Source organism: Paroedura picta, chromosome 14 (assembly GCF_049243985.1).
Source record: "Paroedura picta isolate Pp20150507F chromosome 14, Ppicta_v3.0, whole genome shotgun sequence".
In the NCBI taxonomy this organism is placed as follows: domain Eukaryota; kingdom Metazoa; phylum Chordata; class Lepidosauria; order Squamata; family Gekkonidae; genus Paroedura; species Paroedura picta.
Window position 1 is genome coordinate 1,283,097 of NC_135382.1, and position 24,472 is coordinate 1,307,568.

Consider the following 24,472-nt stretch of genomic DNA (forward strand, 5'->3'; position numbering starts at 1 on the left):
AGCAAGATGCTAGAACACATCTGGGCCCTGTCAGAGTTATCACAGTTCTGCAGGGCCTGCAAGACGGAGCTCTTCCGCCAGGCTTTTGATTTGGAACAATAGAATTTGAACAGCTGGGTTCTGTTGGGCCCCACCCTCCCACACGCTTACCGTCCTCCAACGGCTATGGGAGACCCAGACCAATTCAGATGGCAAGTGATTTAAGACACTAGACTGCTGGCACTGTTGTTTTTAATTGTTTTAAATAGATTTTTTAAGTTTCTGTATATATTGTGTTGTTCACTGTCAAAAGCAGGCCCCACCAGGATAGGTGGTATAAAAAGCAAGATGATGATGATGATGATGATGATGATGATGATGATGATGATGATGATGATGATGATGATGATGATGATGATGATATTCAGTTCAATATTTATTTACGGTCATTCAGACCAAAATTCAAATACATGCAATTAAGACAATTTAAAAAGAGAAAAAAACATAATAATAGTATAAAAATTCTAAAAGATCTGACAATATAAAAACTTTAACATTTTACATTCAATATTTAAAACAGTTTAAGTTGCCAGTGACAAATGGCTCTTTGTACTTTTGAAACTGGATCAGAGAGGAATTTTCTGATCCACACACACAGTACGCAATTTCACGGTGGCAAAATTTAGTGCAAAAATTAGCTGTGCAGAGAGTCTTGAAGCAGCACCTTGACTTTCTCCTTTGGGGAGGATCTTGGGGAGGTGTTCAAAGCTGGCTGAATAAAGTTACATCTGATGGTATCATAGATGGGGCAGAACAGAAGCACATGTTCGTCTGACTCTTTCCACCCGCTGGCCCAAGGACAGAGTCGCTGAGCAAGAGGGGTTTTTTTGTAATGCCCCTCCAACACAGCTGTAGGTAGAGCTGAGCATCTCGCTTGGGTGAAGACCCTTCTATGGGTGTGAAGTTCTAGGTCTGACAGATATGGGGCTGGAACACGCTTGTGTCGGATCCTATCTGGACACAGAAACTCTGGTGTTTTGGCTAGATCGCTTTGCCAACTAATGTCCTTGGCCCTTTGTTTAATTGTGGATTTAGCTTGATCTTGGTGTAAGTTGGCTAGCTGTTGTTCCATAAAGCCGAGCTGTGATAATTTGCTCTTCACAGTTTGATGATAATAAGTTTCTTGTTGTTCTGTGTCCAATTAGGACTGGGCTCTTGGTGTTCTGCATGCCAAAATAATTGCTGCCATAACCCTGATGGGTCCCCAGTGGTGGCTTAAAACAGTCATTGAACAGGTAAGAATTCTTGCTTACTGCCTGCTCTTTCTTGTCGATTATATTGATGCACACGGGGTCATGTGTCTTGAGTATCAGTGAAAAGGGGGGACTAGAAAGAATATTAATAAATTAAAAAATGTTAGAGCAGTCAATTTCATGTGCCAATGTACTTACTACTTCAGCTGCTTACAAAGTGTCTGATTTCTCTCACGTGAAATGTTCACTGCAGCATTTAGCCCCAACATTCTCAACAGGGATAGGCATGAGCCTAAAAATGCATTTGTTGTACTGCGCCTGTGCTAGCACTGGCACCTGGACACTGCACATATGTCCACTTTCCCACGGGTAGCAAAATGGGTAGATTAAACAATTTTCTAGCTATTTAAACAGCTGATGGGTGGATCTACCCTGCTCTGCTGATAGTTTTAAATGGCCCCAAAACCAAGCAGGACAAAAATCCGGTAAATGTTTAAGGGCTATGAACCAGGCCAAGTTTGTGGCAAAGTTTGGCTTGGGAACTGGTTTGTGGCCATCCCTAATTCCCAATCCTGAAAAAGCGGTTGTACAAATTTCCTTCATGTGGCTTGATTTTTGTGTTGTTTGTTTCAGGTATATGCAAATGGCATTCGGAATATTGACTTACATTTTATAATACAGAAACTTGCAGCACCAGTGATCTCAGTCCTGCTGCTTTCTCTCTGTGTCCCATACATCATCGCTTCTGGGGTTGTACCTTTACTAGGTGAGTAAGGATGGGCATGCAGATTTCATCATCCAGGTCCTCACCTTCAGATGAAACACTGGAAATGCAAGATTGGGAGATTAGCTCTGTTATTTATTCAAGAATATGAAAAACAGCTTACTCTGTTTAGAAAAGACAGACCAGTGGTAGTTATTGCAGTAGCACCAATCACCCAGAGACTGTAATTTAAGATACAATAATGTAGAATTAAGTCCATTTACAAGGATACTACAATTTTTGCACCCTAGCCCTGGCATCACCTGGAAGAGGTAGAAACCGAATGGGCCTCTGCTTCCTTGTGAAAACAAATCTTAAAGAAACAACATCATATTTAGGTGACGCCCCCGATATGCCCAAGCTCTCTTAATTAATGCCAATCCAAGTATTATCTTAGTTAACGTCTATATTCCCCCAATCTTGGAGGCTACTGAGGGATATTTAAACTGGGAAGAGGTGACACATTATATTGCAACCCTGAAAAGTGACCATCCACAGGCTGAATTAGCCCTTATTGGAGATTTTAATGCTGGACTAGGAACCAAGCACCTAACAAATTCAAATCCAATAGGAATCAATAATAGATGTCTTTATCATGGAATAGACCCAAACTCCAACAGGGCGAGCACAAATTTTATCAAATTGTACTCTGATATGAATTTAAAAATTCTAAATGGCACTAAAAAATTCCCAAACTCAAATGAGTATACTCATCTTTCGACTAGAGGTAATAGCGTCATCGATTTTGTTTGTGTCTCCTGGTCCCTTGTTAGTTGGATCAGCAACTTTGTAGTTGGCACTCAAAGAGAAAGTGACCACATGCCTCTAATTCAGTTAAGATAGATTTGATGGACTCCTATTCAAAGGTAGACTCTGTAACTTTAGACTAACCCCTGAATTTTAGAAAATTAACTTGGACTCCATTCTTGGTCCCTCAGATTGAGCAAATGATAAATTCCCCTAAAATGCAAGATTTGAGACATAAGCTCCTTACAGCAGACTCCATTAACTCTATTTTGCAACTCTATGAGTCAGTAATTGGGATTTTGAATCACCTATCAAAACCTCCTAATCAGAACATCCCAAACCCTACTTGGTTTGATAAAGAATGCTTATTGGAAAAGAAACCATTAAGGCACTATTGCAGGCTATTCAATAAATCAAGATCTCTTGATAACCAATCCCACTATCTCAGAGCTAAAGCCGAATACCAGTCTCTTGTTGCTAAAATAAAATCTGAGTTCCTCAACAGAAACTGGGAATCATTAAACAAAGCACTAAATTCATCTGATAACCGGATATTCTGGAGAACCGTGACCTTAACAAACAAGTCAAATAAAACTCTATGTCCTATTTCAGCTTCCAAATGGATGGACCATTTTTCCACATTGTTCACATCACCCGGTCCAGATGGGATCCCTCCAGACTTGATTATTCATTATGCTGACTGGTGGACTGTGCCTCTAGCACATCTGTTTACAAAAATCAACCAAAAATCAACCAATCCCAGATTCATGGCTAAATTCCATCATAACCCCAATATATAAAAAAGGAAAAATTGACCTTCCGAGTAACTACCGCCCCATCAGTTTATTGTCAGCTGTAGGTAAGCTCTTTGCAAAATATCTGGCCAATAAACTTATAAATTGGACATCCAACAATTACATCATAGGGCCAGAGCAAATAGGGTTTAGGTAGGGATACACTACCTTAGATCATTGTACTGTTTTAGCTTTTTAAAGTCAGAAATACACCAAACCTAAGAGGGGCAAATTATTTGCTGCCTTTATTGATTTAAAATCAGCCTTTGATTTAGTTTCCAGAGAGAAACTCTGGATAAAATTAAACAATCTAGACATAGACCTAAGAGCCTCTTGTGGCGCAGAGTGGTAAGGCAGCCGTCTGAAAGCTTTGCCCGTGAGGCTGGGAGTTCGATCCCAGCAGCTGGCTCAAGGTTGACTCAGCCTTCCATCCTTCCGGGGTCGGTAAAATGAGTACCCAGCTTGCTGGGGGGTAAACGGTAATGACTGGGGAAGGCACTGGCAAACCACCCCGTATTGAGTCTGCCATGAAAACGCTAGAGGGCGTCACCCCAAGGGTCAGACATGACTCGGTGCTTGCACAGGGGATACCTTTAGACATAGACCAGCTGTTTATTTCTATTAAAACAGCTCCATCATAACAACCACTGCCAAGTCGAATATTCTGCTGAGGGAAATTTAACACCAAAAACCCAAATAAACATACGAGTGAAACAAGGCTGCATCCTTGCCCCTCAGCTATTTAACCTTTTCTTAAGTGACTTACCCTTCTGTTTTGATGGTTAATGGTCATCCCCCCATTCTTGGCAAAAGGCCCACTCCTCTTCTTTTATACGCGGATGATACAGTTATCTTATCTAGAACTCGAGTTGGCCTTATATGCTATCTCCGGTCATTCAGAGATTACTGTAGTGACAATCAACTAAAAATAAACTTTGAAAAAACGAATATCATGGTATTTGCAAAGACCCGATATAAGTTTCCCTGGATAATAAATGGTAAACATATAGAACAGGTCAATCACTACCAGTATTTAGGCATAAACTTTACTTATAATAACAGTTGGGCCAACCATAGAGAAAAATGTCCCTTTTAGCCAAGTTTTATCATCAAAAAGGCAACAAAAACCTTAAAGCAGCCATTAAAATCTACAATGCGAAAATAATTCCTCAGTTTCTTTATGGAATCCCAATATGGATGGATGCATTTAATAATTAATTAGAGAACATTCAATCTTTCTTTTTCAGAAATTTGCTAGGAGTCCCAAACTGTGTGGCAAATCATACTCTTGTAGCAGAACTTGGCCAACAGAGTCTAGAAGCCCGGGCTTGGTTTCAGTCCTTTAAATACTGGTTAAAAATTAATTTCCATGCTCAAACAGGTAGTTTGTTAATTAACCTATTGAGTGACCCTTATTCTTTCAGCTGGCTGGGCAAAATGTCAAAGAAACTTCAAATTATGGGTCTGGACATATCCCTTAGCATGCAAGACGAAAGGAGGATACTAAAGCTAATATCACAGAGACTAGAAGATCAGGATACACAGATTCTGGGCTCCTCTAACAACAGTGTATGTTCTCCCCGCTTCTGGGATATTCCCTTAACTTACAAATCCATGCCCATGTATCTCCAAATGTTGGAGACACACCAGTTAAGAAGAGCATTTTTAGTAGCTCGCTTAAACATCTTTCCCTCAAATGTCACCCAAGGTAGATTTTTGAAGATCCCTTCTCAGGAGAGATTCTGTTTACATGGATGTCGTGTCCCTGACACATTATATCATATACTTCTGGTGTGTCCTAAGTTTGATGTATATCGTCGCCCGTTAGCTAATTACCTGAAGAAATTGAAATTCAGTTGTGTTAATGAGAAACACTGGATTAAAATGATACTATGTGAGGGACTCAGCAATTATTATAAAAGTAGCAAAGTTTTTACTGGCAATTTTAAATGAAAATCTTTTATGATAGATTTTACATCTGGAACTCTTTGAAATTTTCATTTTATGCTTTGCAATTTTATGCCAATAAAGGTACTCTGAATCTGTAGGAGGGGACTGACCTTTGGGAATTGTGGCATAGTGGTTACAGATGAGCTTTCCAGAGCCAGGTCTTCAGATATGTGAAGGGAAAATCAGACTGCAGACCCTTCTTAGGGGGAGATTACATGGCAACCAATTCCCCCCCCCCCAGTTCTGCGTCATTTCCCTTCTTGTGTGAATTAGGCCACAGACCCCGAAATGCACCTCTGCCCTAATACACATGGGGTAGTCACAGTACACTGGTGTCTACCCTGTTCCTTATTCTCCATTTTTTCACTGTTAAAATGTTATGTGCCCACATGCTTCTTTCATGGTTGCTCCTTAGAAGATTTTTGTACCCTGTTGTTTACTACCCAAAGGAGTCTCAAAGCGGTTTACAAACATCTTTTCCCTTCGTCTCCCCACAATAGTCAACCTGTGAGGGATGTGGGGCTGTGAGAGATCTGAGAGAACTGGGAATGGACCGCAGTGAAACAGCAGGCGTCAGGCGTCTCAAAGCAGTTTCCAATCGTCTTCCCTTCCTCTCCCCATAACAGGTTATTGTTGAATTGAAAGAATTGAGGCCTACTACACAGGGTTGTTGTGCAGATGAAACAGGAGACAAAAGCGCCAGTTTCCTCTGCAGAATAACGCTGTACAGTGGCCTCAAATCTGTAGAGAGTGGCAAAGAAGAAAGACACATGGCTTGGCTGTGTCTAATCAGTATTTTAAGTGAGAAGGGGCTTTTCTGTGGCCTCCCTGTCAGCCAACTGTTTCGCAGGAGGGGAAAGCTCCCCCCCTCAAAAGGAATGCTCACACCCATGCCCTTAGGCTCCCCTGCGTTGCTCTCTGAAGGAAAACGCCTCCCTCCCCTCAGCCTGTCAGAGGCTCCTTCACAGCAGGCCTGAAGGGAGGGAGGGGAGGGAGCGCACTCTGCAGCCTCCTGCCAGCTCTGTCAGGGTTCTGAGGCAATTTGCAGTTGGACAAGGCAGTTAGGACAGCCTAGGGGCGAAAAGGGCTGGTGCAGCCTGTCCAAGCCTCTGTTCTCACCCCCCTTGGCAGCCCTACCGACCTCCTCTCCCTGAGGTGGTCAGGGGCAGACTGGCAGCCATTTCTCCTGATTGCCCTGGAACTCTGGTCTGTCCTGGTGAGGGCCCAATCATAAGGTGCTTTGTGCCTTCCGATTGGCCCCTCTGCTTGTCAGTCTGGGCCCAAGGGGCCAATTCAGGAGTTTTGATCCCAGACTCAGCCCACCCCAACCCTTCTTACTGTATTATTAAGAGGGACAGATTATTATTATTAAACTTCTACCCCACCCCTCTCGACAAGTTGGCTCGGGGCGGCTTACAAATAAGGCAAACAGCCTTTACAATAATAAATACCATAAAAACACTAAAACATCCTCCCCTCCCCCCCTCCCCCCCAATTGAAGCATAGTACTCAAACCCCATGAATAACCAAAGAGAGCAAAGCAGGCAGCGGACAGAAAACAAAACAACTCCTCCGTTCCCAAGCCGCCACCCGTATCTTGCCATTAACGGCATATGATGGAAAACCGGCAGTCAGAGGTCAAAGGGCGGGACCCAGAAATGGATTAATCAGCCCCGCAATTCCTTCCTTCCGAGTGTCAGAGGGGCCGAACATCTTATTTTTGACACTGCTGCGTAACCTCTTTCTATCCGCTGTCCTCTTGTACTGGATTTTCCTCTAGCCAGCAAGACAACTTTCTCACCTCTTCCAGCTGCTTCCAAAAAGTGCTCCGTGGGTTCTTTACAAGAACTCTGCACCCTCCTTTATAGAAGAAAGTGTGGACAGGCGTTCTTCTAGCTTCTGTACCTTCTCCTCCAAGAAAAACTGCCAACTATTGCAAATCAGCTAATGAGTTCAGCTGCAGTCCCCCACCACCCAGCAAGGAAGGGACAAAAAAACCCCACTCAAACAACCCTCACTCTGCGCAGCCCTATCTACCCTCACACACTGCAAGAAAGAACGCAGCACACAAGTATAGCTCCTGAGCCGGCCCAGTCGCCTTCTCCCTGCCCAGCTGCTTGTGCTACCCGCCCCTTTTACACAAAGGCCCACCCAGCAGAGGGGGGAGCTAGCAGTCGGCCCCTGGCAAAACTGCCAACAAATGCCAATCAGCGAATGCAATTAGCTTCGGTCCCCCAGCACTCAGGCAGGGAACCTACAAAACAAAAATAAACCTTGGCCCCCACTCTCCTGCAACCTATATACACACACACTGCCCTCACACACTAAGAAGGAATGCAACACTCACTAGTAGCTCCTGAGCTGGCTCTTTCTCCATCTCCATGCCCAGCTGCCCTCAGCTTGGTCCCTTGGCCCCAGATCATCCTCATTGCTCTCCTCTGCACCCGTGCAATTTTATCTACGTCCTTCTTGAAGTGAGGCCTCCAGAACTGCACACAGGACTCCAGGTGTGGTCTGACCAGTGCCGTATACAATGGGACTATGACATCTTGTGATTTTGATGTGATGCCCCTGTTGATACAGCCCAAAATGGCATTTTGCCTTCTTTACCACTGCATCACACTGCCTGCTTATATTTATATTCATGTTCACGCATGATCATGTTCACGCACACTGCTACCCAGAAGTGTATCTCCCATCCCGTATTGAAACTTCTCATTTTTGTGACTCTACACTTCTCTTTATTGAATGACATCATGTTCTCATTTGCCCACTTTTCCATTGTTCAGATCTCGTTGAACTCTATATCTTCTGGGGTGTTTGCTACTCGTCCCAATTTGGTGTCATCCGCAAATTTAACAAGGAGTCCAGATCACTGATTAAAATGTTGAAAAATATCAGACCCAGTACTGGGCCCTGTGGCACTCCTTTAGTCACCTCCCTCCACTCTGATAAAATACCGTTTACCACCACTCTTTGGGTGTGGTTTTCTGTCCCCCGAACCATCCAGACATCCCATCAGAACGTCATAGGGAACCTTGTCAAAAGCCTTACTGAAATCTAGGTGAACAATATCCTGATAAGCCCGTTACTCAGTCAAAGAAGGAAACCAGGGCAGAGTCTGGCAGGATCTGTTGGAGGCAAATCCAGGCTGACTTCCCCAGATCAGTTTCAGTTTTATTTAAACTGTCTTAACCAGAGCAATATAAAACACAACCCTGTTGGAGCCGTCATATAGAAGATGCAGAGGTGTTTTCTGTTGTCCCAGAGGGTTGGGCCAGAACCAGTGGGTTGAAATTAATACGAAAGAGTCTTTGGCTAAACATCCGGAAAAAGTTCCTGACACAGCGGTTCCTCAGTGCATAGGCTTCCTCAGGAGGTGGTGGGTTCTCCTTCATTGGAAGTTTTTAAGCAGAGGCTAGACTGCCATCTGACAGAAATGCTGATGTTACGAATTTAGGCAGATTGTCAGTGAGTGGGTAGGGAAGGGATGTGTCAGTGTTTGTCTCTCGTAGCCCTTCCTTGCATCCCCAGGGAGTTGCTGATCGCCATTGTGGGATGGAAGGTTAATTTCCTCCAGACCAGACTGGATTCCGGAGGTTTTTGGTGTGGGGATCACTTGGGCATGAAGCCGGGGTCACCATGGGTGGGCAGGTAGTTGTGAGTTCCTGTATTGTGCAGGGGGGTGCGCTAGATGTAGGTCCCTTCCAACTCCATGATTCTGTGATTCTCTTAGACCCCGCTGCAACATTTGATATCCTCAACCATTGTGCTCCCCAAAGACCAGTGAAGCTGGAAAGGAACATATCGTTTTAAAGTCCAAAGGGGCTCCCTCCAAATCATGACGACTCTCATTGGGTGGTCTCCCATCCAAATACTAGGCAGGGCCCACCCTGCTTAGCCTCCAGCATGTGATGAGATCAGACTAGCCTGGCCCATCCAGATCAGGAGCTGCTGCAAAGGGCTTCCCACTGCAGAAGAAGGCATCTAACGTAGCTTCCCCCATTTGCTTTGGCTAGTCGGTGGCAGTAACTTGTTCCAGTATGAAATTCAAGTGGGCAGCCCTCTTGGTCTGAAGTAGCAGAACAAAGTGGGAGCCCAGAAGGACCTTTCAGACCAATCGTGTCTTATTCATGGTCTGAGCTTTCATGCGCATTCATCTGACGAAGCGTGCGTGCTCGTGAAATCTGGCCTCAACCTGGGTTGGCCTTGAAGGTGCCCCAGACTCACCCTTTGTTCTCTTACAGCGTTGTTGTTAGGTGCAAAGTCGTGTCCGACCCATCGCGACCCCATGGACAATGATCCTCCAGGCCTTCCTGTCCTCTACCATTCCCCAGAGTCCATTTAAGTTTGCACTGACTGCTTCAGTGGCTCCATCCAGCCACTTCATTCTCTGTCGTCCCCTTCTTCTTTTGCCCTCGATCGCTCCCAGCATTAGGCTCTTCTCCAGGGAGTTCTTCCTTCTCATTGTCAGACGTTGCAAGGACTCACAACCAACTTCTTAGAAATAGAAAGTTTTATTGAGAAGCACTTCATACATCTTAGACTAGCGAAGTCAAATCTGCCTGAGGCCAGATTTGCTTCTCCTTATCAATACAATTCTCCCGCCCAAAACTTGAAAGTTCCCAAGGGAGGGGAGGCAGAGAGAGGAGCCAAATGCAATTAAAAACAGTGTTACTTTCACATGTCCTTGGCTGTCTTCAGGCTTAGATAAGATATTATGTTTAGCAGAACCAGACCCAGCTGGGAGGCCTCACGGAAAAGCACATTCAGAGATAACGGCTACAATAACATAGTTTCGCTTTTCACTAGTTAGCATGATATAGGACCTGGAGCTCCCAGGCACCAAGCAATTTAACTGTCATGGAGGAACTCAGGCTAATTTATGACAGGGTTTTCTAACAATCCTGACACTCATGAGGTGGCCAAAGTATTTGAGTTTCATCTTCAGGATCTGGCCTTCTAAGGAGCAGTCAGGGCTGATCTCCTCTAGGACTAACCGGTTTGTTCGCCTTGCAGTCCAAGGAACTCGCAAGAGTCTTCTCCAGCACCAGAGTTCAAAAGCCTCAATTCTTTGACGCTCGGCCTTCCTTATGGTCCAACTTTCGCAGCCATACATTGCAACTGGGAAGACCATAGCCTTGACTAAACGCACTTTTGTTGGCAGGGTGATGTCTCTGCTTTTTAGGATGCTGTCTAGATTTGCCATAGCTTTCCTCCCTAGGAGCAAGCATCTTTTAATTTCTTTGCTGCAGTCCCCACATGCAGTGATCTTGGAGCCCAGGAAAATAAAATCTGTCACTATCTCCATTTCTTCCCCATCTATTTGCCAGGAATTGAGAGGGCCGGATGCCATGATCTTTGTTTTCTTGATGTTGAGTTTCAAGCCAACTTTTGCACTCTCCTCCTTCACCCGCATCAACAGGCTCTTTAGTTCCTCTTCACTTTCTGCCATTAGAGTGGTATCATCTGCATATCTGAAGTTGTTGATATTTCTCCCTGCAATCTTGATCCCAATTTGTGACTCCTCTAATCCCGCATTTCTCATGATGTGCTCTGCATACAAGTTAAATAGGCAAGGCGACAGTATACAGCCTTGCCGAATTCCTTTCTCAATTTTGAACCAGTCAGTGATTCCATGTTCAGTTCTCACTGTTGCTTCTTGACCTGCATATAAATTTCTCAAGAGACAAATAAGATGCTCTGGTATTCCCATCTCTTTAAGAACTTGCCACAATTTGTTGTGCTCCACACAAAGGCTTTAGCATAGTCAATGAAGCAGAAGTAGACGTTCTTCTGGTACTCCCTAGCTTTCTCCATGATCCAGCGTATGTTGGCAATTTGATCTCTAGTTCCCCTGCCTCTTCGAAACCCTGCCTGTACCGACCTTACAGTACTGACCTCCTGATCAGGCAGGGATGTTTTGGGGGGTTTTGTGCTCTGGTGTTTGACCCTGCCTTGGTTTGGACATTTTGAAAATTCCCACTGTTGTCTTGATGTAATGCCAAGAACATTTTGATGACAGTATTTTGGTAATGTTGCTTTACCTGCAACCACTTAAATGGACCGTTTTGGAATATATAAACTGCAAATAGGGAGAGTGATAGAGAAACATCCAAGTAAATGTTTTGTCTTAATAGGGAATGTATTAACATAATTGCTGCAAACTGTTGCTATCCTTTGGCAGTCCATTTTGGGCCTTTAATTTGTTAATAGGGAAATGTTTGCGTTTTAACTCTTCTGCAGGACTCTGTTTGAAATAGAAAGACTTGCTTCCGCTGTATGGACTACTTGCTCTCTCTTGTTTTCCTAGGAGTCACTGCTGAAATGCAGAACCTTGTGCAGCGTCGCATTTATCCCTTTCTCCTCATGGTGGTGGTTTTGATGGGCATCTTATCCTTCCAGGTCCGTCAGTTCAAGCGCCTTTATGAACACATTAAAAACGACAAGTAAGTGCCTGTGCGGGCAAGGGTCACCAGGTGGGAGGGCTGGGCAAGGACTGGGGCACTGGGCGAGGGCTTTGGGCTGCAGCTGCCCGTCTCTGAGCCCCTGGACGGAGGCAGAATCCGTGCCCTCCTGCTTCTCACACCTCCAGATTTCTCTCTAAAACAGCCTTTTCAGTGTGGGGATCCAACCCAGGCTGTCCCCAGGCTGCTGTTACCGTTCCAGGCAAACCATGACCTTAAAAAGGTAAAGGTATCCCCTCCTGTGCAAGCACTGAGTCATGTCTGACCCTCGGGGTGACGCCCTCCAGCGTTTTCATGGCAGACTCAATACGGGGTGGTTTGCCAGTGCCTTCCCCAGTCATGACCGTTTACCCCCCAGCAAGCTGGGTCCTCATTTTACCGACCTCGGAAGGATGGAAGGCTGAGTCAACCTTGAGCCAGCTGCTGGGATTGAACTCCCAGCCTCATGGGCAAAGCTTTCAGACGGCTGCCTTACCACTCTGCGCCACAAGAGGCTCATCATGACCTTGGCTCCTGTCTATCCCAGCAGGCCATTGTCTACAGGGCCCAACCAATGAACATCCCATGCGGTCAGAATCACACAGAGTGCAGCTTCCCCCGCTATGAATCCCACCCTAGTGGGAGTCCATCTCCTCCTCCTGCCAGCTGGCCCACAACTGAAGTTTGAGGAGATGCACTTGGGGGGTCACTGGGGGGGAGGAGTTATGCAAAGAGGGTGGCTGGTAGTGCAGACGCTGGTCACAAGGGGCTCCAGGGGGCGGCAGAAGATGGGGCTGCTGAAGGCACAGGCCTCGGACAGCCCATGGACCCACGTGCCTCTTCCTGTTCACTCTGGTCTTCCCACGGCATGTGGAAGAGCTCCCACCCACTTTCCAACCCTTCCTTCGGCGACTACTGTGAAGTTGCTAATTGCCAGGTGGCTTCTCCCCCCCCCTCCCATTATTGTCACAAAGGAGGAGAGGAAGATGAAAATGTGGACATTTGGTGAAGAGGAAAGACAGAGAGGGATGCGAAGGGCAGGAGCCACCATTAGGGGAAGGCCGGCCTGGCATGGAGAGGTGTGCAGGGGTGATGAATGCTGGGTTATGTTGTGCCTAGCCATGCTTGCTACTGGAAAGTTGGAAAGGTTGACTAATAAGGTGCTATAAATAAAAAGATTTGCTATTAACCAAATTTTCACTTTGTCTGTTGTTAGCATCAACTGTGGTACATAGTGAGAGGTAGATTTTTGCCGCCAGGATATATAATTTTAATGGGGATGTATAGTTGTGTTTTATGTGGGGGTTTGACTGCATAATCTGCCATGAGACGGCTTGCTGGAGCAGCAGGAAATAAATCCAAGAATAAAATATATAAATGTAAGTGCCAGTAAAGAAAACAACTTTCTCTATTCAATTTAATGAGGCCCATAAAGAATGAAGCTATTTTTTCAGGAAACAAAATCCCATGTAAGCAACCAATGATCACTTCTTCAAATCTTTTAAATCGCAGGTATCTCGTTGGGCAACGACTGGTGAATTACGAGCGAAAAGCTGGTCGTCAGGGGCCATCTCCTCCTGCGCCTCCGTCCTCCCCAGAATAAAGATGCTCACCTGGAGTCACTTGACCTGCCCTTGCCTTGGTGTCCTTTTTCATAGACTGGCCTTCATTCTTTGGGTCTTTCTCCACAAGCCTCTCAGCAATTTTTTTATCTTTTAATTTTCTGCTTCTGTTCTCCTGGCGTGCAGATAGCAGTTGAGGCCGTGCACCTTTTTATCTGCCTTTTCTGAAGTTTATCAGTGCTGAGATCTGTAAATGTGTAAATAGCAATGCCCCACAACCCTACATCCTTGGATTAAAAATGAATGTTCATTGTACATCTTTCAAAGAATATTAATTTATTAAATCTAGTTGTCACTTTATTTTGGGCTGCTGTTCCGTTGGCAAATGTGCCCCCCCACAGTGCTGCGGAGAGCAGGTTTCTTGACCGGAAGAACGGAGGGGAATCTCTGGGCGCTCGGCAGGAACAAGCACAGGAAGTGGCCGTCCCAGGCAGCAGGGAAGGGACTGGAGCGAGGTCAAGCACCCTTTCTTGTTCTTTAATCGTTTTGTAAAGCATTGAAACTGTTGTACATTTCTATTGCTCGGTAATTTGTTTTCCATGTTTCTAGGTTTTTTAATATTGTACAGCAATTGGTAAATCAAGACAAATATTTCTCCTCCAAACAATTTTGACATTGCTTGTACAGTTCTGAAGGTTTAAATTCCTTGGCCCTGGAAAGCAGAATTTTAATCTCAGAACACTACGTCAAAGTTCGTTAGAGCCAGGAGAAAGGACTACTTAGATCTTTTGATGGAGAGGTTTGTGAGAAGAACGAGTTCCCATAAGACTATTTCCTTTGCCTCTTTGAAACGAGATGTTCACAGGGAATTATTTACTTAAGAGGATACGGTGAGCTGATAAATGTATTCAAGAGCACACAGAAAACTGTTCAAATGTGCTATGAAAAATCCCCCCCCCCCCCAAAACAAAAAACATCCTGAAACTTTTACCAGTTACAGCCAAACCTCTAAACTTTACTGTGGACTTTTTAGAAACCATGTCACATTATCTGTAATTCTGGAAGTTGTCAGCATTAATTCTTTACAGCAGTAATGCTTTTCCTGAATGAATAAATCATCATCTACTAAGAATAATGTATTAGCAACAGGAAGAGAAAGGCAAAAGGCAAGAAAAACAGTTATCTTTTTATTAATAGCACCAAGCAAGAGCCATCAAATCAAGTTTTTGATATTTTTATATGGATGTAGACCTATTTCCCATACATAGAAATGAAACTTTAATTTTAATCATTCTGAGTCAAACAAATGTAACAATGCTCAAGCTTTCAGTACAGCTCAGTTGTGCTTCTTCTGAACCCAAATGTCCAGGTTGACTGTGTCACACAACTTTCATGCTGTGCATAACCCGGCCACTCAGGACATCTCCCTGAATATCATGTCGTTAATTACATTTATACCGAATCGATCCCCAAGGAGTTTGTCCGGTGTTTTCTGTCTTGATGCATGAGAAAGAAAGTATACAAATTCTGAGAGCTGTTTGGGTTCATCATTGGGTTAAAATTGGATTTTGCAGGGAAAATTAAGAGTCTCCATGCCTGACAATCCTTGAACACTTAGGGTTCAAGGCTTCTGTATATTGATATTCTGCAGTATTACCTCAAGTTTTGGCATTCTGTGCTGACACTGGACTGACACTCTTTATTTTTGACATGGTGGTTCATGACTAGATGGCCAAAAACACGTCTAACTCACTGATACGCAGATCTTGACTTAGAATTTTTCATTGCTTAATTTCTTTTTTTTGAGAGGCAACTGTTAATGCTGTTTAATACTGATTATGTTGTATGTTTCAACACAAAATAATCGCTCCCCACATCCAGTGCATTTTCTGGAAACAGGCATTTCAGCTCCACACACACAAACTCTCTCCTTGACAGTTTTGCATTACTGAAAGAAATGAACCATTGGAAGCGGTCTTACCCCTGGGATCTTGCCACCACGGCTGTGCTTCTTCCTGTAGCATTTTGCAGTATATGCAGTACTTGTAAGTTTGTGTTTTTATCCCAAGCCACCTGGTCTTCAGAGAATATTAAAGTTTATTAAGAAAACAGCCTTGAGACTTGCGTTCTCTTCGCTTGGGTTTTCGGATGACTTGGACAGAAGATTTTAAGATTCAGAGTACCTTTATTGGCATAAAATTGCAAAGCATAAAATGAAAATTTCAAACAGTTCCAGATGTAAAATCTATCGTAAAAGATTCTCATTTAAAATTGCCAGTAAAAACTTTGCTACTTTTGTAATAGTTGATGAGTCCCTTACATTTAGTATCATTTTAATCCAGTGTTTCTCGTTAACACAGCTGAATTTCAATTTCTTCAGATGATTAGCTAACGGGCGACGAAATACTTCAAACTTAGGACACACCAGAAGTATATGGTACAATGTGTCTGGGACACTAAAGGTAAAGGTATCCTCTGTGCAAGCACCAGGTCATGTCTGACCCTTGTGGTGACGCCCTCCAGCGTTTTCATGGCAGACTCAATACGGGATGGTTTGCCAGTGCCTTCCCCAATCATTACCGTTTACCCCCCAGCAATCGGGGTACTCATTTTACTGACCTCGGAAGGATGGAAGGCTGAGTCAACCTTGAGCCGGCTGCTGGGATTGAACTCCCAGCCTCATGGGCGAAGCTTTCAGACGGCTGCCTTACCACTCTGTGCGACAGGAGGCTCTATCTGGGTCACTACATCCATGTAAACAGTATCTCTCCTGAGGAGGGATCTTCAAAAATCTACCTCGGGTGACATTTGAGGGAAAGATGTTTAAGCAAGCTACTAGAAATGCTCTTCTTAACTGGTGTGTCTCCAACATTTGGAGATACATGGGCATGGATTTGTAAGATAACGGAATATCCCAGAAGCGGGGAGAACATACATTGTTGTTAGAGGAGCCCAGAATCTGTGTATCCTCATCTTCTAGTCTCTGTGATATTAGCTTTAGTATCGTATTTTCGTCTTGCATGCTAAGGGATGAGAAGTCCAGACCCATAATTTGAAGTTTTTTTGACATTTTGCCCAGCCAGCTGAAAAAATAAGGGTCACTCAAAAGGTTAATTAACAAACTACCCGTTTGAGCATGGAAATTAATTTTTAACCAGTATTTAAAGGACTGGAACCAAGCCCGGGATTCTAGACTCTGTTGGCCAAGTTCTGCAACAAGAGTATGATTGGCCAGAAGATTGTATGAAATGCCCCATAAGAAAAGGTGTTTGTGGTGTCCATTCTTCATACCATGTGGTCTCCCAGGGCTGCTGCTCTGCACATTCTACACTTAAGCAATGAAATCGAAATTATCCATCTGAAGCTGAATTCTGCCAGCTGTTTACAAATTAAATCAACTCAACCTGAGCCTGTTTATTGTGTTTCTGAGCTGCTCCTGATTAGAACAGGCAGTGGAGACCCTTTCAGACAAGGCAGCTGCTTAAAGGGAATGGCTCATATGCAGGAAACTATTAACTTACACGAAAGTTCAAAAACTAAAAACCTGGGGTACTCGTATGAAGGATTATGATGTCTCCACACTAATGCACAGAGTATGGGAAACAAGCAGGATGAACAAGAAGTCCTAATAAAGGGGACTGTCATCTAACAGACATTACAGAAACCTGGTGGGAGAACTCTCACCACTGGAATAATAGGATTGTGGGGTACAACTTATGCAAAAGGGACAGACAAAGATGGGAGAAGAGTAGCACTATGTGTTAAGAACGGATATACTTGTGAGAGTTCAGCTGAGAGTCTTTGGGTACAAATAAAAAGAGGGGTCTATGAAACATTATCTGAGCTAGATGGGAGCTGGGGGAATTGCCCTTCTTCCTTTGGTCCAGCATCAGTATGTGCGGGCCGATCCGGGAAATTATTTCTGATAATCAGAGGGACAGAACATTTTTAACACCTTTCACACTTCTACCAATCGCCCTACAGACCACATACATTGTTACAGTGTTTTAACAGGACACTCGGCATCAGGGAGTAAACAAAGGCACAAAACATTAATACAGCATTTTGACAGTCAGGTCACTCAGCATCAACAGTAACCAAATTTATTCTGTTTATAATCTGTGACTGCCTAGAACTATGGAAAAATTAACTAAGGCACAGCTTTTCTATTTGTTATGCGAAGGGAACTCAAAGATACTGAAAGCAGTCAACAAGGTGGAGAAGGAAATCCAAAAGACTAAGAAAGAGCTTTTAGATAGAACCGACGGTTTGAAAAAAACAGCTGATGAAAACACAACTCAGCCAACAATACATCAAACGAGAATTCAATGTACGGAAATTAATCAACAGGAGGGGGAGAGAGCTAGGGACGTTAAAATCAAAAGCACCTTGGAAGAACTTGGGAAAACAGATTTAAGGAAGGAAAGCACCAAAAACCTGGAAGTCTATTTAGAGCAGGAAGTGATTTGGATCAACAAAATAAAAAGAGTCTATTCAAAGGCGACAGCACGCAGGAAGCTATCAGGAGATATCTCTGTGCGACTAGAGGAAGAGATCCAGATTGACAAAGTATACAGAGCCTACTTAAAGGCGACTGCAAGCAAGAATCAAGCAAGGGACTTCTTTGGCCCTGACAGAAAGGCAACCAGAAATACTCTATGCAGGAACCATCAGGCGACATGGAAAAGAATACAATTTCATTTTCTGCGACCACCTGAAGAATGTGATGAACAGTGGAGCACTCTCTTGGTTTCCTGTGGGAAAGGCAGCAGCAGTAACTCTTAGGTCAGGGCCAATATATGAAGGGAACTGACTTTATATTACCTAAGACAATAATAGAATATATTCTTATAATAGATTATACTCTCATATGTATCAACAATTACTCTGCTAAGAAAGATGGTAATAACTTCTAGATCAGGATCAATATGTTATGGGAACTGAATATGTATGCTAATATGTATGCTAAAAGAGGATGGCAAACTATACTTCATATGTATTAAAAGACAGCAGCAGTAACTCTTAGGTCAGGGCCAATATATGAAGGGGACTGACTTTATATCACCTAAGATAATAATAGAATATACTCTTATAACAGATTATACTCTCATATGTATTAACAATTATTTCGTTAAGAAAGATGGTAAAAACTTCTAGATTAGGATTAATATGTGATGGGAACTGAATATGTATGTTAAAAGAGGATGGCAAACCATATCAGCTGGTCGCTTTTTCTCTTTTACTTTCTGTAAATGCTTTATATAATAATAAATAATAAAATTATTTAAAAAAAAAACAGTAACCAAAGATTTCCGTACTCTGCTGGCAGTGTAGGAAAACTTCGCCACAAAATTATCTTTATCTGCAAGCAAGATGTTAATTAGATGACCACCTGTAAGTCCAGAGAACCTAGATAGCAAGGGCAAGATTAAACGGCTTCTGGCAACCTTATAAAAGTCACAGTATAATAAAATATGGGCAATCGATTCAATTGCACCTGAATTGCAAGGGCATAGTCGGTCCTCTACAGGCACATGCTGCAGTCTTCCACTTAGCAGTGCTGATGGAAATGCATTGAACCGGGCCCTCGAAAAAGCCCATCAAAATTTAGTAAAGGTGATATATGTTAGATATGGTGCAGTAGAAAGTCCCTCCCAGGACTTTAGTAACCTATATGGGCTTGGGAATAAAGCCATCTCATTTTGCAGCTCAATATCCATAAGTCGTTGATAGACCAGATGTTTTGCTTGCCTGTCCCTCATTTCTAATAGATGATCAGGAGCTAAACTAATTCTAAGAAGTTTGTTAATTATTTCTGAACACCAGGTGGGTTGTGGGTTAACTGACAAGAAAGAAGGAATAAGGCCTAAAGGTTGAAGATAAATTTTTAGACAATAATTAATTATTGTTATCCATGCCCTGGTCTCTATTTTTATCAACCCTGCCTCCTGCTGGAGAACTATATTAGCTGTACACCTTGGAACATTAAAGAGGGCTCTTAGGAAACCTGCTTGAATTTTCTCTAAGGGAGCAAAATTGGAGTAAGGGCCTAATTGGCCACCATATGTAAGTTGAGCCAGTGATTTGGCTGAAAACAGTTTGATTGCAGCAGGAATGAAGCCACCACCCTTAGTTCGATAGAATCCTAAGATAGCCGCTGCACTCTTCTGAGCAGCGGCAGCTACTGAGTGAATAGCTTCATTGACTATGCTAAAGCCTTTGATTGTGTGGAGCACAACAAATTGTGGAAAGTTCTTAAAGAGATAGGAATACCAGAGCATCTTATCTGTCTCTTGAGAAACCTATATGCAGGTCAAGAAGCAACAGTGAGAACCAGGCATGAAATCACTGATAGGTTCAAAATTGAGAATGGAGTTTGGCAAGGCTGTATACTGTCGCCTTCCCTATTTAACTTGTATGCGGAGCACATAATGAGAAAGGCGGGGTTAGATGAGTCACAAATTGGAATCAAAATTGCAGGGAGAAAGATCAACAACCTGAGATATGCAGATGATACCTCTCTAATGGCAGAAAGCAAAGAGGAACTAAAGAGCCTGTTGATGCGGGTGAAGGAGGAGAGTGCAAAAGTCGGCTTGAAACTTAACATCAAGAAAACAAAGATCATGGCATCCGGCCCTCTCAATTCCTGGCAAATAGATGGGGTAGAAATGGAGATAGTGACAGATTTTATTTTCCTGGGCTCCAAGATCACTGCAGATGGGGACTGCAGCAAATAAATTAAAAGACGCTTGCTCCTGGGGAGGAAAGCTATGGCAAATCTAGACAGACACATCTAACAAAGCAGAGACATCACCCTGCCAACAAAAGTGTGTCTAGTCAACGTTATGGTCTTCCCAGTTGCAATGTATGGCTGTGAAAGTTGGACCCCAAGAAAGGCCGAGCGTCAAAGAATTGAGGCTTTTGAACTCTGGTGCTGGAGAAGACTCTTGCGAGTCCCTTGGACTGCAAGGCGAACAAACCGGTCAGTCCTAGACGAGATCAGCCCTGACTGCTCTTTAGAAGGCCAAATCCTGAAGATGAAGCTCAAATACTTTGGCCATCTCATGAGAAGGAAGAACTCCCTGGAGAAGAGCATAGTGCTGGGAATGACTGAGGGCAAAAGAAGAAGGGGACGACAGAGAATAAAGTGGCTGGATGGAGTCACTGAAGCAGTAGGTGCGAGCTTAAATGGACTCCGGGGAATGGTAGAGGACAGGAAGGCCTGGAGGATCATTGTCCATGGGATCGCGATGGGTCGGACACGACTTTGCACCTAACAACAACAACAATTGTTGTGAACTGGCCTAAACCATTTTTAGATAATAGACTGAGGTTATCAACATGGAGCCATGGGTGCATGGGTCCCTGTCAGCACCTTTTCTGGTACTCGCCAAATGATTTTAGAAAGCATTAGGATTGGTCTTATTACTTAATAGATAGATTATTGCAATCAGCTGAACATTGATAGTGTGGATTGGTTTTAATGGTTTTAACTATGGGTTTTATTGCAATTTTTATCTTGTAAACTGCCGTGAGCCTAAGGGAACGGCAGTATAAAAGTTTAGTTAAATAAATAAATAAACAAACAAACAAATAAATAAATAAATTGTCCTCCATTTTATATAAGTTTTGAGTTCTTGCTGATAAACTTGCAAAGCTAAAATATCCAGGTAGGACCTGCAAGCAAATCTGTCCCATAAACAATACTAAAAGGTGAAACACCCGTAGTGGAATGGACCACATTATTGTATGCAAATTCAGCCAGAGGTAGTAGGGAGACTCAGTCTTTCTGTTGATAGTTGGTGAAGCATCGCAGGTACTGTTCCAGCACCTGATTGACCTGTTCCATTGGAACATTTGACTTGGGGTGGTAGCCCAACGTTAGGGCTAGTTCTACCCCCAAATGTTTGAGGAGTTCCCTCCAGAACTTTGCAATGAACTGTAGCCCACAGTCAGACAAACAACATGTGGGTACCCCGTGGAGTTTGTACACGTGTTGTATGAACAGGGAAGCCAATTTGGGAGCTGTGGGTATTGTGGCACAGGGGATGAAGTGGGCTTGTTTGGAGAACGCACCCAAATTACCATTTTCCCTTGACTGGAGGGAAGAACCATGATGAAATCCATGGTAATCTCTTTCCATAGACATGGGTGTGCTTAGCGGCTGCAGTAAAACCTTTGGCTTTCCCCCTGGGGTTTTGTGGTTATACGGATGGGGCACCATTTTACATACATTTCCACATTGGCTCTGTAAGAAGACCAGCAACAATGCCTTCAGACTAGATGCAGCATTTTAACAAATCCAAAATGCCCAGCTGGCTAAGAATCATGACACAACTTGAGTACTTGGTCCGGGAGGTTCTCACCTACAGGGCTCTCCCGGTGCCGGAAATCGAGGGGGTGGAGTGTGTCGGTATTGGATGGGACTCGGTCGAGAGTTTGGCTATCTGGTTGGTATACCATCCGCCCAATGCGCCGCCAGATGTCCTGCCCCGCCTGCTGGAGGCGGCGGCCGCCTGGGCGTTGCAGTACCCCAGGCTTTTGATCCTGGGTGACTTCAATGTCCACGCGGACGCGCCCTCTCCAGTCCATGGCGGAGACCTGGTGTCATCCATGGCGACACTAGGACTTTCGCAATTTGTTGCTGGGCCCACCCATCACGCCAGACACACACTCGACCTGATTTTCGGCACTGGGATAGAAGTGGATCTGGATACAGCTTTGGCTGTGCCGTGGTCAGACCACTATGCCCTGCGGGCCTGGCTCGGGATACCACCCCCCCCCCAGTTGGGCGACGGGCGCATTTTAGCCCGCCCGCGGAGACTTATGGATCCAATAGGATTCCGGAATGCTCTGCGGGACCCGATGCCTCCTGGCGACTCACTGGCGGCCCTGGTGGCGGACTGGCAGTCCTGCCTATCGGCTGTCATAGATGAGATTGCCCCTAAACGTCTTCTCTGCCCTCGACTCAAACGGGCACCCTGGTATACCAGGGAGCTTCGGGAGAGAAAAAGGGAAGTGAGACGACTGGAGCGAGTGTGGTGGAAGACTCGCGACGAAGCTACGAGAACATCTCATCGCACGCTTATGAGGGCGTATGAGATGGCGGTGAAAGTGGCAAAACGGGAATTTTTTGCCGCGGAAATCGCGTCCGCAAGCTCTCGCCCGGCCCAACTATTTAGAACAGTTAGATCCCTCACCGCCCTTGAGGGGCGCCAAAATAGTAGGAAATTAGAACTAGGCTGTGAGGCTTTAATGAGCCATTTTATGGACAAAGTCTCGTCGCTCCGCCGCGCTCTTCCCGCCACAGTTAATACAGTAAATGAACTGGAGACCTGTTGGCCGCCTTTGGAGGTGACGTTTGATGGCTTCAGACGGCTCTCTTTACCCGAAGTGGACGAGTTGCTAGGTTCGGTCAGAGCGACCACGTGCCCCCGCGACCCCTGTCCATCATGGCTCCTCAAAGGAGGGGGCCAGAAGATAAGAGGCCAGCTCAGGGATATTGTCAATCTCTCCCTGGATTCCGGGGAGTTCCCTGAGCAGCTAAGGGAGGCAGTGGTTCGCCCTCTCCTGAAAAGATCTATGCTGGATCCGCGAGACCCAGACAGCTACCGCCCGGTATCGCACTTAGCGTTCCTGGGCAAGGTGGTTGAAAGGGCCGCGGCAGACCAGCTCCTGGCATTCTTGGAAGAAACTTCGGCAGTTGATCCATATCAGTCTGGCTTCCGACCTGGCCACGGGGTGGAGACGGTGCTGGTCGCCCTGCTGGATGATCTCCGTCGCCAGCTGGACAGAGGCGGATCGGCAGTGCTGGTTCTTATGGACCTGTCGGCCGCTTTTGACACCGTGGACCACGAATTGTTGGTCCATCGCCTCGCCGAAACGGAGATACGGGGCACAGCTTTACGCTGGATACGCTCCTTTCTCCAGGACCGGACCCAGAGGGTAGCAGTGGGGGATGAGCTCTCACGCTCCTACAGACTTCCATGTGGAGTCCCACAGGGTGCGGTCCTCTCCACCACATTATTCAACATCTTTATGCACCCTCTGGCCCAGCTGGTGCGGAGATTTGAACTGGGTTGCCACCAGTACGCTGATGACACCCAGCTCTATCTCCTCATGGACGGCCGCCCGGACTCTCCCCCGGAACCATTTGCCAGATGTTTGGAAGCGGTGACAGAATGGTTCGAGCAGAGTCGTCTGAAACTCAACCCCTCCAAGACAGAGGTCCTGTGGCTGGGACGTAGGGGGCGGGATCAGGAAGCACGCTTGCCCACCCTGGGAGGGGCACATCTCACCATCGCGTCCCAGGCCAGGAATTTGGGCGTGATCATTGATGCCTCCCTAACTTTGGAGGCACAGATCAAAAGGGTAGCAGGCCAGGCATTCTTCCAACTTCACCAGGCCCGACTACTAGCGCCCTACCTGTCCCCCGAACACCTGGCCACGGTGATCCATGCAACGGTCACCTCCAGAATAGATTTCTGTAACTTGCTCTACGCGGGCCTTCCCTTGTCCTTGATCCGGAAACTTCAGCTAGTGCAGAATGCAGCTGCTAGGGTCCTAACTGGCACACCTTGGAGGGCCCATATCCAGCCAGTGCTGAGGCAGCTGCACTGGTTGCCAATTGCTGCCCGGATCCGGTTCAAGGTTTTGGTTTTAACCTTCAAGGCTTTACGCGAGTTGGGACCCACATACCTGAGGGACCGCTTATCACCCTATGCCCCCGTAGAGCTTTACGTTCTGCGGGAGAAAATCTATTGGTCGTCCCCGGCCCTAGGGAAGCACGCCTGGCCTCGACCAGGGCCAGGGCCTTCTCGGTCCTGGCCCCTGCCTGGTGGAATGAGCTCCCAGGAGAGCTGCGGGCCCTGCGGGACCTTCCATCGTTCCGCAGGGCCTGCAAGACGGAGCTCTTCCGCCAGGTTTACGGTTGAGGCCAGGCTTAACATCTATGTCCCCCCGGGACCTGAGGATTGGG

The 24,472-nt window shown here is 45.2% G+C and overlaps 1 protein-coding gene and 1 long non-coding RNA gene across 2 annotated transcripts in view; one reads left to right on the top strand and one right to left on the bottom strand.

The window, feature by feature from the left end:
• Positions 1-15,605, top strand: part of MARCHF6 (membrane associated ring-CH-type finger 6) — a 110,954-nt gene extending 95,349 nt beyond the window's left edge. The window contains exons 23-26 of the mRNA XM_077310435.1: positions 1,185-1,274; positions 1,866-1,998; positions 11,800-11,935; positions 13,445-15,605. Coding sequence (XP_077166550.1) covers positions 1,185-1,274; positions 1,866-1,998; positions 11,800-11,935; positions 13,445-13,535 — 450 coding nt within the window. The 3' untranslated portion in view covers positions 13,536-15,605. The remainder of the gene's footprint in view (positions 1-1,184; positions 1,275-1,865; positions 1,999-11,799; positions 11,936-13,444) is intronic.
• LOC143823797 (uncharacterized) lies at positions 215-7,585 on the bottom strand. Its single transcript, XR_013226581.1, has 3 exons — positions 7,288-7,585; positions 1,900-2,056; positions 215-1,365 (listed from the first exon to the last, which is right to left on the bottom strand). It is a non-coding gene; the product is annotated as an uncharacterized LOC143823797 (long non-coding RNA).
• Positions 15,606-24,472: the final 8,867 nt, after the last annotated feature.